Raw genomic sequence first — 15854 nt, forward strand, 5'->3', positions numbered from 1 at the left:
CAAGTGGAATAGCTTTCAGTTAAAAGATAAATATAGATAATTATATTCTGCCTTTCCAACACCTGCATAATACTTACATTCCAGATTTAAAAAATGAAATTTGGTTACTATGCATTTTAAATGTCTCTTATAAGAATCCACGAGTACTAAAGGAAAACCCCATGGCCTGCCACAATTTCCACTGCACTGTGAAATGTAATTGTGAGTAGAAGGATTTGTTCAAGTCTAATTAGTTTTAACATATGGGATAGCAGTTAGATTGAAGAGGCTGAAGTTATATAGATGCAAAGGCAAACTAAATCACACCAGTCGCTGGGAGTTGGGTGGTGTAAAAATTAGATTAATTAAAAAAAAAAAACAACTTCAAAATGTAAGTCATTCAAAAACTATCCATCCTATCAAGAGGTGGAAAAACTGGAGCGTAATCTTGCTGGATTTAAGAGAATGAGAAGAAACATAAGGCCAGGGAAACAGGATTGGAATGGAGGGCAGTGACTGGACACTGAGAAAACTCATTGTACTGCAAGCCCTGAAAACCTATTAATATTCCTGATCAAATCTTGCTTGCCCATCCCTCTGGAGGCCTTTTCCAAAAGAGCCCACCAGAAAGGATGTTTAAGTGGAAAACCTTATTAGCTCCAGTCAGCATAGCCCATGTTCAGGATATATGGACTTGGAGCAAGGAAGAGACAGGACGTTAGCCACCTGCATCTTCAAAGGTTTGTATGTCATATTCGGTCCTCCATTCTCTAAATTACAACTGTGTTAGGTATGAGAAGCTGGCTGTTAAAATCAAGATGAAAAAACACAAACCACAATGAAGAGACCCAATCCAGGAACCAATATAAAATAAAATGAAAATCATAGACCGTATTAATGACCCTCATTTGTATAGTGAATACCCCTGCACTAGGCAGCCTCCTCAATCTCTCAATGAAATTTGGAGAAGCCAAGCTTTGCTGGCTGGCTCCTAGGTGGACAAGTCTCTCATACCTGCCTCTTCCATTTTTGGGATTGTTCCCTTCTCGTTACTCTCCGTTTCCAAGAGGTTTGCACACATGCATGCCTCCACCCCCACCCCACTCCCTTTGGATATTAATTCAGGCCTTTTCTTATTTTACCCCTTACGGTTCCAGGTTAGTCTAGTGCAGGGGTAGGCAACCTTGGCTCTTTTATGACTCGTGGACTTCAACTCCCAGAATTCCTGAGCTGAGGGGAAAGGGAGAGTTTCCAAGCTGAGCCATGCTGGCTCAGGAATTCTGGGAGTTGAAGTCCACGAGTCATAAAAGAGCCAAGGTTGCCTACCCCTGGTCTAGTGCCACAAGAATCAAAACAGAACACAACAGATTGTTCTTTTGCATCTATAGTTCTCAGTAGGTCCACAGAAACTGTACAGGTCGTGCTCAACTTACAACAGTTCATTTAGTGACCATTCAAAGTTATAAATGGCACTGGAAAAATGACTTATGAACATTTTTCATAGTTACGACATTATAGCAACCCTTCGGTCACGTGATCAAAATTCAGATGCTTGGTTCATATTTATGACGGTCGCAGTGTCCCGGGGTCATGTGATCCCCTTTTGAAACCTTCTGACAAGCAAAGTCAATGGGGAAGCCAGATTAATATAATAATAATAAAGTTGGAAGGGACCTTGGAGATCATCTAGTCCAACCCCCTACTCAGACAGGAAACTCTATACCATTTCGGACAAATGGCTGTCCAATCTCTTCTTAAAAACTTCCAGTATTGGAGCATTCACAGCTTCTGGAGGCAGGTTGTTCCACTGGTTAACTTAATAACCATATTACTAACTTAACATCTGCAGTGATTCACTTAACAGTTGTGGCAAGCAAGGTCGTAAAATGGGGCAAAACTCACTTAAGAAATGTCTCACTAGAATGGAACAAAACTCTTCTGCCTCAGCTCTGAACTGCTCAAGACAGCTCAATTTTTAAAAAAAAACAAAACAAAACACTGTTTTCTGTTTGAAATAGTGCAGGATGTATTTTCGGAGAGCTAGGAATCGGAGGCTAGCAGGGAATGATGGGCAAAGAAGAAAGCATGGATCTGCACTTAGTTTTCTAAAGCTGAAAAGGAAAACAAAACCTCAACCTCTCAACTAGAAGGAAAAAAAATAAGATCTTTCAGGTATCTTTCAGTAAGTAAGATCTTTCAGAAAACTAATTTTGTTATCATTTTAATATAACCCTTCAATTATTTTTCCCCCATTTAACTAGTCCCTGACATCGGAATCCTACGCCTAAATTCTCTAGCCATCCACGTTCCCTCCCAAACAAATGGAAAAAGCGCACACTCACCTGTGAAAGGTTCCACTGAGTTTGTTGTGTTTGCGGCTGAATGCCGTATTTCTGTGGCTGGGGTATCTGTCCCAATACTGTTCCTTGGGGCCCACCGAGGTTTTGAGGGAGTCCCAAACCAGCAGTTTGTGTAGTGACTGAAAAGCCATTTGGCATTCCCATGCCCACCATCATGCCTACGTTCTGTCCAATTACAGGCACCGATGGAGCCATCATGTTTGCCATCATTGCGGGGGTCGATGGCACCGGTACAGGCAGAGGCAGAGGCACGGGGCCTCCCATGGCTGGAAACGTTGGAAAATGAGCCGAGGGCTGGGCGGCAAAGGGTAGCGGCTGGGGCCCCATGAAGACTCCTGTTTGGGCAAAAAGGAGTGGAAAGAAAAAGAGGAGGTTTACGCCAATCCAAGCTCATAGATATGTCCAAAATGGCTTTCCAAATAAGATTGGGGAGGGATGATGACAATTTTTAAGAGCCATGTTTACCTTCCATGCATGTTGCAATTTTCAGATTGGGGAGGACTGTAAAAGCTGTTAATAAACAAGTAGGGAACAGTATGGACTCACGTTATCCACCGATGCCTAAATGCAAGTTTGGAAATATTGCACTCATTAATGGGATAGAAAACCAATTTTCCTCTGGCCATGTTTTATATTTCCTTCGATCCTTTGTTCATTCTCTCCCTGCATAAGATTACCTCTATAATGTGGGGGGGGCATGGCTTTATTATTTGTAGGGCTTTTTTGCAGTCGAACAAGCTGAGAGTTCCTGAAAAAAGCTACACGTTTTGCACATCAATTACTTTACATGCAAAAAACATGCAAGATATACTGATTGAAAGTTACAAAAATTGCTAGTACATGAACCCCTGAACCATGGAGAATGAGGTATCATCTTATTTACCAAGCACAAATCTGGGAAACCAGGGGTAATGGAACTGTGGATAACCAAGACCTTGCAACTACATTATTCTCAAGCCAAGGCAGAGGGGAATTAATAGAAAAAACAGTGGATTAACCACAATCACCTCCATTTCTGCCTTTTAGAAGGTCAGCTTCATCTTTTAATACCAGGTGAGTTAGAGAAAATCAATGACCGGGCAATTAATTAATGTTAAGAAACAGCTTCCCTCAAGCACCTTAATGACGAACTATTTAATTACTGAGGGTTTTTCTAAAGCAGTGATTGAAAATCTTAGCTTAATTTTCAGTGATTCTTAATTTTCAGTGATTCTTAATCAAACTTCAACTTTTGGGTGAAAAAATCAGTCAATAGTTCTGGCAAAAGCAGAATGTTTCTACCTACTGTAATAAGTGGGAAAAGAACTTATCAGGGAAAAAAGGGGGCAGTCCCACTTCTGTTTGACTCTCCCCTCCTTGCCCCCACCTATTGGCATGTTATTATGTGTGGTCTAGACCAGGGCTTTTCAACCAGTGGTACGGGTACCACCTGTGGTACATTGGCACCTGGCAGGTGGTACGCGAGCATCCTAGAAAAGTGGTAGCGGGGGAGGGGAATGAGCTGAACTGGTGGCAGCACCGCACAAGCGTGAGCGAGAGATGGCTGGAGCTGCAGGGCTGTCAGGGCTCAGCGGAAGCGCCAGGATCAGCGCCAGGCTCCAGCTGGAGCTCTGCACTGATCCTGGCGCTTCTGCTGAGCCCAGAAGCGCCAATCAGCTGGAATGTTGCAGCATCTCCAGGATCTTGTGATTTACATTCAGATGCTTGTCAACCGATTCATATTTATGACAGTCACAGTGTCCCAGGGTCATGTGAAGTGACCAAAACCTGCTGCAACCACCCAGCAGATGGGGGGAATAAAAACCAAACACCCCCACCCCACCCCTGCTGCCAATCCTCAACAGAAATGCCTCACAACCATGAAAACCTCAGACAGGCGAGCGGGCAGGCAGGTGTCTTGCTCGGCTGTGGCTTGGGGAGCACTTTTTTCAGTGCCATTGTAACTTTGAACAGTCACTAAACGAACTGTTGTAAGTGGAGGACTACCTGTACTTTATCACTTTTTTCCTTTTTTTTTTTTTTTTGGCCATCAAGTTTTTTACACCTTGCTAGGCGACTGGTGGTACTCAGATGTTGCCATATCCTAAAAGCGGTACAATGGGTGAAAAGGTTGAAAAGCCCTGGTCTAGACCAAACCAAAAAAACAAAGGTTGGTCACTTCAATTATAAAGTTATTTAAATTCTATCTAGTTACATTGTTTTTATGTTCTAATGAAATCAGAACAATTTCCAACAATTTAAATGTTTAAGGATGAAAACATTTCCTAACATAGTAACTTTGATACAATTGATCTAAGTGAAAGGGGGGGGGAGAGGGATGTCCATTTAGTCCCAAGTCTCAAATGTCTGTTATATCTAAATCTTCCATGTTAATTTACATCATTTATATAATGATGCAATTTGCATTACTATATAAATGATGGGAACTCATGCAAATAGCGTATATTTTAGTGAATTTTTAATACAACAAATTTAGTCTGCTATTTCAGGGAAATGTCTGGATGTAGATTTTTTTTTCTGCTCCCCCTAAAGTCTCATAAACGCAACCTGTTAAATCCATTTTACTGAACAAGCAGAAGCCTTTATTTCAAGTCATGCCATCTCTCTTAATTCCTTTATTTTTTTGATTGACTTTTTACTTGTCGTTAATCTACCCGTTTGTTCATCATCTTTTGTTTCAGAATAAAAGTAAAGGTAAAGGAGTCCCTGTGGTTTTACTCTGCTAGTTATTTAGGATGCTGTGCTCATCTCTGTTTCAGAATATTTTTACACAGTTCTTTTATCATGAACAGTTTGCTGCTTAAAATGTTCTTTTTTTTCCCATATAAATCTCTTCTCCATCCCTTCCTCCACACTTTTGGGGATTAATTACATTGAAGTGCAGCGGTATATTACATCTGATTTAGGACAGATGCAATAGTCCCAGAATCATTTTTAAATTTAATTTGCCAAACTATTTCCAAAAGGTAAGCAAGCATAATGGCAGAAGTATACTATAGTAGAATACAGAGGTCTACAACCTTTCCCGCCTCATGGTCTAGAGGGAAGGAGAGCAGCTTCCAAATTGGTGTATGCCGTTTGCACACACAAACAAGGCTGCGTGCACTGGTGCAGCACTAGCAGCTCCATTCGCACATGCGCAAACGGCCGCGTACACCCACCAGCGCTAACGGCCCCATTTACCCATGCACAAACGGGCTGGGCACACCCGCCCCATGCTAGCAGCCCTATTCGTGCTTGTATGCATGGGCAAACGGCTGTGGGCGCTAGTGTGAGTGGGGGTGGGAGTGTGTGCATACGCATGCGTGCACCGGTCAGCCATTGCCGCGGCCCAGTAGTGGGCAGCAGCCCATAGGTTGGGGACCCCTGTACTAGTGGACATTATTACAGTAATAGTAAAACAACACAATAGTTTGGTATCATTGTCATGTTGCCATAGCAATACAACAATGACCAGCAAGGTCCTTCTAATATGCTATTGAGGAATTTTAATTAGTATCTATTCATTGGAGAAGTCTTCCTAGATGGGAGGCTGTAATTTCCATTAAGCATGTCTCTGAATTAAGTTCTACATGAAAAGAAGTCAGCCCTAAGGAAAAGAAAATAAAGGAGAATGAAATACCTCCTCTCCCCATGCTACTGAGCACTCAGTGCTCAGGAATACTTAATTAAGTTGCTTTAAATACATACAAATATTCAAGACTGGCCATTTGTTTTAAATAGGTGTTTCATAATAACTTATACAATGTAAATCCAGACTCATTTCTACCGGAGCATCTCTTTTTATAGAGAGAAGACCTAGCCACAGGTTCTTAGGAATCTTTTAAATAATGCAGACTGGAAGTAAATTACCTGGGGCATTCTGCTGGGGAAGAGTGCTCGTGCCATACAAGGACAAGATGGAATCCTTGGAGAGCGGCTTCTTTGCTGACTCTTCCAGTTTTGTTTGTTCGGTAAACAGATCAAGATCTCCAGATGCAGCACATAACGTGGCAGCCGCTGGGTTGGTGGAAGCACTCTGGGAAATAAAAGTCAAAGACTGATGAAAACAAAACAGTGAAGATAGAAGTATGTGGTTAAAAATTGTATAGCAACTTCAGAGGCAAGTAGCAAAGTTCCCAAGTATTGGGATCACAAATTTATTTACAGTACATCCATAACAATAGGTATAAATTGTATATTCTTTGCATGTCACAACAGCTATAGTAATGTAAACAAATAATTAACAGTAGTTCCACATTTTATGCAGCAAATGTATTATTTGCAATTAAGATGCAAAAGGCATATTTTCTGTTTGTGTGTATATATCTGGAAACTGACTAGATTAAGATCACATGTGCATCTATGTCAGTTTATGCTTTATATTTGATAACTGTAAGTAAGATGTCTTCAGATACCTTTATCATTTTTTGTGGCTTTCTTAAAAAGTCCCTTATTTCCATATCACTGCTAGAATTCTCTCTAGGATCTGCTTTACAATGCCTCCCTTTTTCAAAAGAAATTACCATTAAGTGAGAATTCAATTCTGCCTTTTTCCTCGGGTAATTTAAAGAAATATTATTTGGAAGAAGGAACTCGTTACAGCTGAAATACTGAGCAAAATTTTCATCACGAATCAGTTTTTCACAAATGTAATTAAATGAACTGGGTGAACTTCTGTAAGCTGATACTTATTCTTAATTAAGAATAAGGTTCAAAGAAAGAAAGCCTCAAATAGTTTATAAAGCTTGGATTCCCAAACTTTTTAGGTGTGTTTCATAAAAGACACACACATCCCTATCATAATTACAATCAGTTTTGCATTGCGCCCTGCATAGGAATGATGAAAAAGGCAACAGATCAAATAGTTTGATCATTAGAAATTATTACAATTTAATGATATGTTCATCTTTTCTTCCATTTGAAAGGTATAAATTAGCAACCAGGTTAATAGCTCATTATTTCCCAATCTAGCCAAGGATGAGTGAAATAAAGGCTTCTTCAACTAATCTCTAGTTCTTCTGATACAAGGAGCTATGTTTGACCTTACATTTATTTTATAATGCAACACAAAAATATAATGCATTTCATTGGTAACCACTGATTTTGGGGTGCCTCGACTGAAAGAAGCATCAAGGACAAACATTCTTAAATACTTTCCAACGAGCTATTAAATTTTCCTTTAGTGTTTCCTTTAGGTTGGCATTGTAAATTGCCACAGATATTACAGGTCTTAACATACAGATGTCCTAACTTAACAACAATTCGTTTAGCAACTGTTCAAAGTTAAAGGCAGCATTGAAAGGTTCTTACACCTGGTCCCTAAAGTTATGGACGCTACAGCGTCTCCATGGTCACATGATCGAAATGTGGGTAGCAGGCAGTACACCTGCACTTATGAGCACAGGGGCACTCAACTCTTCCTGTGTGCTTATATCCCCCACCCACATGTGCCATTCTGGCTGCTCTGTACAACACTACTCAGCAGATCCAATGCTGAGTAGAGGCCTGGGGCTTGGATCAGGGTGGGTCCTTGCTGAATGACCAGTGTTATTCTGTTAATGATGGCATCAGGGACAGACATGATTCTCATTGTGAAATCATGCCATGTGATTTCACACTTTATGACTGCATTGTCTAGTGATAGAAATTCCGGTCCCCATTACTGTCATAACTTGAGGACTACCTAGACATTAATGGCATGGCAACATGCTGCTTTAACCATGTATTCTATTTGTAGCCCCCAATGTAACCTTGATAGCGTGTCAAACACTGACATAAATAATTTCTCCTTCTATTATTTCTGATACAAATTCCAAAAGTCAACTAACATATTAATAGGTTTTTACACCTTACCTGAGCAGGTGGTATAGATGTGGCTGGCAAAGGATTAGAGATCATTGGGCCAAATATATCCAGGTCATCATCATTCAGAACTGGGGCAGGAGCGATAGTACTTCCGTTTGTAACAGAGGAATCAGCAGGACCATCTTACATTTTTTAGAATGAAAAATATTAAAGATTGATAATTGTGAAGCATACACATAGCACAGAGGTACGCTAATTCTGCTAAAAGGAACAATGCAGGTAGTTCTTGATACCCTCCCCCCCAGGTTTCAATGGTCACCCCATGACCTGCATTTCCGGTGTTTGGCAACTAGGCTGCATTTGCAGCCACTTGTAGCCTCCTGTAGTCATATGATTGTGATTTCTGACATTTTTGCTGAAAACCACCATTTAATTCCAATTTTCGGCAAAAGCATCTTAGAGCAAACAACTGGTTCAACCATGGCAAAAAAGATTGTAAAATCAGGTTGGTCACATGGGTGATCTGCTTTATGACTGTCATGGCCCATGATCGTAATGTAAGTCAAGGACTACCTGTATATTGGGAAGAATCACCAAGTGTTTCATAAATTGTACTTAGGCTCTACCAATATTAAGCCAACATCTTATCATTAAAATTTACAACAATAGAATGCAATATTTCCATAGTCTCTTGGAAAATAACAAATAGGACAGAAGGTAGCACTTAATTCAGAGCTTGTTAAATTAGGCTGAAGATGCTGAAGTTCCCCCATCTGTATTTTACAGAAGCTGTAAATAGTCTGCTTAAGGCAAGGTCTGTTTTAGATATTGTGAGTCTGAGGTCAAAGGTACACAGACTCAAAACAAATGGTGGGTAGAAGAAAAGTAAAGAGGTTTTTGGTTTACATGGTCACAAGTTGTAGTCACAATATATGCAGTGGCCAAAAGAGATGCCCTAGCCCAGGGGTTCCTAGCCCCTAGCCCTCTTGGCCACTGGGCCGCATGAAGGGATGGCCAATGCATGGGCGTGTGTGCGTGCACTCACCGCCCACACTTGCACTAGCACCGCTGCAAGTGTCCCTTGGCGCTACTGCTGCCCCGACACAAGCATCCCGCCAGCAGTAGCACCACCTTGAGGATCTTGCCGGCATTAGCACTTCCCCACCCTGAGCATCCCGCCAGCACTAGCACCGCCCCAAGCATCCCGCCGGTGCTAGTTTGCACATGCACTCGCACACGGCCCATTTGTGCACACGTGCACTCAATGATGCCTACCTCCCTTTCCAAGCTGCCAAACCAAAAAGATTGGGGACCTCTGCCCTAGCCTATTCCAAACCCATAGGAAATGTTATTCCTATCTACCTAGGTAATTCTAAAAGGAGATGAACCACTAGTTTGAAAAATAACTGGTAGCTGACTAAAAAATAATGTAATTTTTCATTTATTTTTTTCTAGATGTTGAATGAAATCTTTGTGATAGCCTTAAGAACCATCCTCCTACTAGTGCAAAGTTAGAAACAGCCTCAGCAAAACAGCCTCAGCATCAAGTTTCAACTGGATAAACATGAAATTAATTCTCTCTAGATATTTTTTTTCCCTCTCTTCTCTCAGCATGAAATTTGCAGCAGACTATTGAACTATTTTTAACATATTCATCTACATTTTATAGATTTACAAAACTGTAAAATAGTATTGCAAATTATGCTTTGAAGTTTGCTTTCAGTTCCAAAGGACTAGAGCTCTGTAATTTATGCATTTATTTATAACATATCACACATTTCCACTATAAAGATGAGTTTCTGTTTTTGGAGTTTTCTTCCCTTTGGGATTTACTTCGTCCTGCTTTGCCTCTAAAGGTAAATTCTTTGAAAAAATGCCTAATTTAATACCTACATTAGACTTAAAAAATAAAATGTGCTCTACAGCAATATCCTAGATGTAGGCCAACACCAAATATATACATTCTGGCATTTAATATTCGTCCAGAACAATTTATAAATAAAGTTTAAAGTGAATATAGGACGTCTCCAAGAGGATCTGCCAAACCTCTTTCTTTGATTCCTTTCTCTATTAGAGCAAAAATCTTTAGGAGGTTAATATATATATTTTAAATCAGCTCAAAAGCTTAGCAGGTACTGTACGTGCACTAGGTTTGCAAAAATTGGAGAAACTTGGCAATATCTTCTCTGAATACGCTTTTTAATGGGTTAGTTTCCAAAACTTCAGAATTTTGGGACTATGTGAGTAAACATAATTAATGGAAAGATAAAAATATTCTATTTGGCCTATTTAATTTCTACTGGATCTGCTAAGTGTATTTTTATATCATTTTCTGTGTAGTCATCACAAACATTAAATACATGCTTTACATGCACATATATTACACATACACATATATAAACACAGATGAAGCCAGTGCATTAAAACACTGCAGATTTATAAAAGGGAGAAGAAAAACAAGCTAAATAACTTTTCCATGAAATTTACCCAAGAAAAGCCAGGATGAAGATAGGTACTTGGAGAGGTCCCCAAATTTCCTTAGTGTCTCAGTATGTTTTTCATTGAACCCCTAGGGCCTAGGCCAAAATTGTAATTAATAACCCCATAGCGCCACAATGTAGAGTTTGGGAACTATAGATCTGAACAATACAATAGTAGTCAGCTTGTGGATTTCAGTGGGAAAATAAGTGAGTAAATTGCAATTATTATGAGTCAAGATTATCCTGTGTTGCTTATAGCAAGGACTTTGTGAATTAACTTAGTGATCAACTAAGATTATCTAAATTTATCCCCCGTATTATGAAGAAGGCACATTGTCAAGGGTGCTGATTCATCAAGCTGTTTAAGAACATACTTGCCATTGCAATTGCTTATTAGTTATTTAACAACTAATGGGCCAATGATGCACTCGAGAAGCCGGGCGCAGAGACAGGCAGCTATATAGGCAAGCTCCCTAATCACCTAGCATTCTAACTCTGATGACGTCAGTAGTTTGGCTGATGAAAGCTCAGTAACTCTTTTACTTACAGGCTTGTTTATATTAAACGGTCCTGTTTATTTTTATCCTGGTGTTCTTTTTTCTATATTTTTATTGATGTGTGTGTGTGTGTTAAGAATTTCATTCAGCAATCTGTCATATTCTATACCAACTGTAACCTGTAAAAACACAAATATAGCTCTTTACAATAATCAAGGTGTGAGATAATATAGGAACTACAGAACAGTGAAGTCTCAATTTTGATGAACCTCTGCTTAGTAGACATGGCATGTAAGTTCTGTTAAGACAGTCTTCAAAATAACAAAGTCTGTTGCATCCAAGGTAACCTGGATGAAGCAATTAAATTACATTAATTTTTATCTTAGCTTACTTTACCTTACAATATCTACGGCAATTTACAGAATTTAAACATTACACAAATGACTTAAATTGCCAGGGTAACATACGTGCATATAAAATGGATACTCGGGAATAAGAGACAACCTTTCACTGTGGTTTCACTGTAGTTAGATTGCCTCTACCCAGGAAGTTATATCCAAACAAAACTTGTCAATTGATATTCCTAGCCATTAAGTTGACCCTCCAATAAAACTGGTTTTCAGGGGGAGAATTGGAATGGAGGGGGGAGAGGTTAAAGGGCAAACTACTTTCTGCAGTAATTGCTGAGTCTACATGACACACTGGCCTTAGTAGACTGATCCCAAACATATTCCATTCATATACCCGCTTCTCCATGTAAAGATAGATAAATTCCCTCCACAGCCACACAACTTTCTTTTCTCTCTGTGCTCAGAAAAGGGTGGCACATAAATAGAAAAGTCTGGCCATGTTAAAAAAAAAACTAGTTAGTTGTTGGAATAAATGGGGTTAAGGAGAAGAAATTCCAGTTAGACCTTGGAAGAAATCAGTGGGTTGGATATGAAAACTGACATCTATTTTGAATTCTAGAGCTTGAACTATTCATGCTCAAGTGAAAAGTTTCCTCTTTTTAGCTGTAAAATCCTTGAATTAAATAATCACCTTTTCTCAGAGAGAAGGCGATTATTTAATTCAAGAATTTTATAAATAAATGCACAAATAAAGAGTTTATGAGATGCTTCATGAATAACAAGTTCTTCAGTGGCAAACAGCACTTTCCTAGAAACAAAGGGGCATTTGCCCACAGGCATCCATATGTCAAGGGTTCTATATTGCACTACAGCAGTGTTTCCCAAACTTGACAATTTTAAGGCATATGGACTTCAACTCCCAGAATTCTGGGAGTTGAAGTCCTCATGCCTTAAAATTGTCAAGTTTGGGAAACACTGCACTACAGGAACTGCAGTTCCTATAATAATCTATCAAAATATGTATACCTTAAAATTGAGATCTCCTTTCAATGGGATCCGTATGAAAGAGATTTACAGTTTTCAAGATGTATGAATTATAACTATCTTTTCGCAATTGCATATTTTATAATACATTTCAAGTATCACCTCCAGGGAAGTAGTGATTCTTTTTAAGTAGAATCTTTAAGCAGAATTCTTTCTAAGGAGTGAGTTATCTTCTCCTTTTTCTCTTAGCAAAGATAAGCCACAGGAATTTGTAAAACTCATCCACTGGCCATTGTGATCCAATTTGGTTACATTTTATATTTTAATTCATTAAAATAAAACACTTAACTTAGGTAAACATACTTTCTATCAATTGCCTAAGCAATACAGGTAGAACTGTAAGAAAATATATGCAGAAAAAAACTGAATTTGTATCCTGCCCAGCATTACTTGCTTGTGAGATAGGCAGCTATATAAATTAGACAGATGATAGATAGATTTAAACTGATTAAACTGATTCATTAAACACAAAATATTATACTTTTTTTTGCAAACTTTCAAGATCGATTTAAAATAGTGCAATACATGCTTTCCAAAATTTATTCTCTGTCCTTAAACAGATATGAGATGCTATGGAGATTCACTCCTGCAACGCCTGCTTGGAAATTTAACTTAGTTAACATCACAGCTGCTCCACTGAGGAGATTAGCCAATATGTGTATCACTCACAGTACTTAACAGATGCTCTGAGATACCTTTTAGTTATCTTAATGTCTACTCCAATATTATTCTAATACTGAATATCTTTTATTTTTCCAAGTTTGAGATGAGGTTAAATTTACCGTATAACTTTTGATTTTGTGATCTGGTTTTCTAATTTGTTTCTGTATGTTTTTCAGAAATAAGTTTAGTTATTATTGAAAGGTAAACTATACATTTTAAAAATAATTCAAATCTGTGTCCTGGTTACCAACCTATTCAGAAACTATTTATACAAATGATAAATAACAATTCAATTCTCTAATTTTTCATTCATGGAAATAATACTCTAAGCCATTGATTCTTATCCTTGACAACTTTTAAGATGTGTGAACCTCAGTTTCCAGAATTCTCCTTCCCAGCATGTTGTTTACACACCTTAAAGTTGTCAGGAGTGAGACTTTTTCTCTAGGTTTATCTGTCTAACATGCAGTAATAGCAAATGTCTAAATGTTAAGATACATAGACAAATGTCTAAATGTTAAGATACATAGACAAACATGTTGTGTAATCAACAATTACTGGGAATAAAACAAAACTTGCAGATTTGTAACATTTGGTGAAATTAGCCATATTTGTCCAATTCTGTCACACAGTAAAACCCTGATCCTCTGGGCCTCTACATATTTGGATTTTAATCACAAAGGACAAGATCACTGCTTCTGAAGCAATTGGCTACCTGTATTTGTCATTTATATCAATTTATATCATTATGTAATTGACAAGTTTTTATATTAATTTACATCATTTGGATGACTATGCAAATGAAGTAAATATATATAAATTTGGATTCAACAGATGACTATTCTTTCACCCAAACGGTCTACTACAGGGGTCTTCAAACTCCGCCCTTTTATGACTCATGGACTTCACCTCCCACAATTCCCCAGCCAACGTGTCTGGCTGAGGAATTCTGGGAGTTGAAGTCCATGAGTCATAAAAGGGCAAAGTTTGAAAACCCCTGGTCTATTACATCCAGGCTTTACTGAAATAGAAAAGAAGTTGTTTTTAAGGAAAAAATGGAAGCATGCTTATGAGAGAATTGAGTAAAAACAAAACAAGCCTAATTTTTTGAGTACTGTAACACTGAACCACAATTTAGCAAACAAGATTTACATACCATATTATATTTTTATACTGGCATGCTTTCCTGTCCCTGCCACCAGTCTATAGTTATTGGTGGCAGGACAATATGAAGTTCATGCCATAAGTTTGCTAATGATATCATATTTTCAAGAATGAGAAGAAAAACACAATTCCTTTCCCGTTTTATTATCACTTAGCTCTGCCACAAACCAAAAGGGGAAAATTTACTATTCTATAATTAATACTGGATCTCCAGAATCACAAAGTAGGATTTTAAAACCTCAAAGGGAGCATTAGTTATACAGAAAATTCTCTAGGAAAAATATTGTTTACAAGGTGGAAATTTAGTTTCTTCTTGTTTTTGGTAAATCTCTCCTTTAATGTCTGTTATTTTAAAATCAATCTAAAATGAAAGAACATAACAATTCACTGATGCCCTCACATGAAGTTTGAGATTATTTGTTTTTAAGTGATAATATGCTGAGATGGTTAAAGTCTGCAACTATACATTTTCATCTGTTTTTTAATGGAACATGGTAAATGGTGCATCAAACAGAAAACAAGTGTTGCTTCTTTTGGCAAATTTAACCTTTAAACTTGATGGAAAAGGTAAAGCTGTAACACTGCATAATTTTACAAGACATCCAAAAAAGGAGTAGTTTTGTAAAAGTATTATTTTAAAGGAAATGCCTATTTCCAAATTTAAAAAGTGATGTCACTTACTTTGAATTTAAATCTCTAGTATGGTAAATTTATATACACACATATACATAACATACACAGACACACATACTAATCAGTAAAGCTAAAAGACAAGTATTATCTGCAGAATTTTAAAATGTTGGGAAATCAGTTGGGAAAAAATAACATTACATTATTAGCAAAGCCTAAAATATGTTCTAAGCACTATCATAAACCATGTGAATTGTTGGTAATATTGCTCTTCAATCTGAAATATACTGGTGAAGATTAAAACAGTACACAGTGTACATTTTAAGAGGATGAGTGTAAAAATGTTGGTCCGTCTCTCGCTATATTCATATACACGGAGAAGGGAATTAACTGATAGAATGGTTTCCCTTTTTCCACATGCTTCTCCAATTCCATTGCAGATATTTGATTGTTTTCCAGACATAAACCGGAAATATAAGAAGGAAAAATCTAACCATGGCATATTTGCAAATCATTTTAAACCATTGGTACTTTATGGTAACCTATATTCAAGTCACGCATTAAATATTTGTAGAGCCCTAGAAGTGCTAAGTGTATTCTTTGCATTCATGTCACAGTAAAATAATCCAGTAATTTCCTGAATATTTTTAAATATACAGTGTCTAAGATTCTCCTTTTTTAATAAAAAAAAATATGTAGAATATGAGAGAATGAACAGGAATAGCAACTAAGGCAACAACTGCTGCCCAGAATCATCTGGAATGGGTGGCCATAACAACAATACAATACTAGTAAAAAATGTTATCTTTTCTCAATGAACTGGATCAGCAAAGTTGTTAATTTACCTGTAGAAAAATGACAATAAATCATTTTATTTAAACAACACCCACCATCTTTAGT

The 15854-nt window shown here is 37.9% G+C and overlaps 1 protein-coding gene across 2 annotated transcripts in view; it reads right to left on the bottom strand.

Annotated features, from left to right (window-relative positions):
* Positions 1–15854, bottom strand: part of SMAP1 (small ArfGAP 1) — a 61180-nt gene that overhangs the window by 1442 nt on the left and 43884 nt on the right. For both annotated transcript variants that reach the window (XM_039346708.1, XM_039346709.1), the window contains 3 exons: positions 8175–8308; positions 6192–6357; positions 2322–2674 (listed from right to left, as the gene is read on the bottom strand). In XM_039346708.1, the coding sequence (XP_039202642.1) occupies positions 2322–2674; positions 6192–6357; positions 8175–8308 (653 nt within the window). The remainder of the gene's footprint in view (positions 1–2321; positions 2675–6191; positions 6358–8174; positions 8309–15854) is intronic.

Source organism: Crotalus tigris, unplaced genomic scaffold (genome assembly GCF_016545835.1).
Source record: "Crotalus tigris isolate CLP2741 ecotype Arizona unplaced genomic scaffold, ASM1654583v1 scf7180000018016.4438896, whole genome shotgun sequence".
Lineage (NCBI taxonomy): Eukaryota > Metazoa > Chordata > Lepidosauria > Squamata > Viperidae > Crotalus > Crotalus tigris.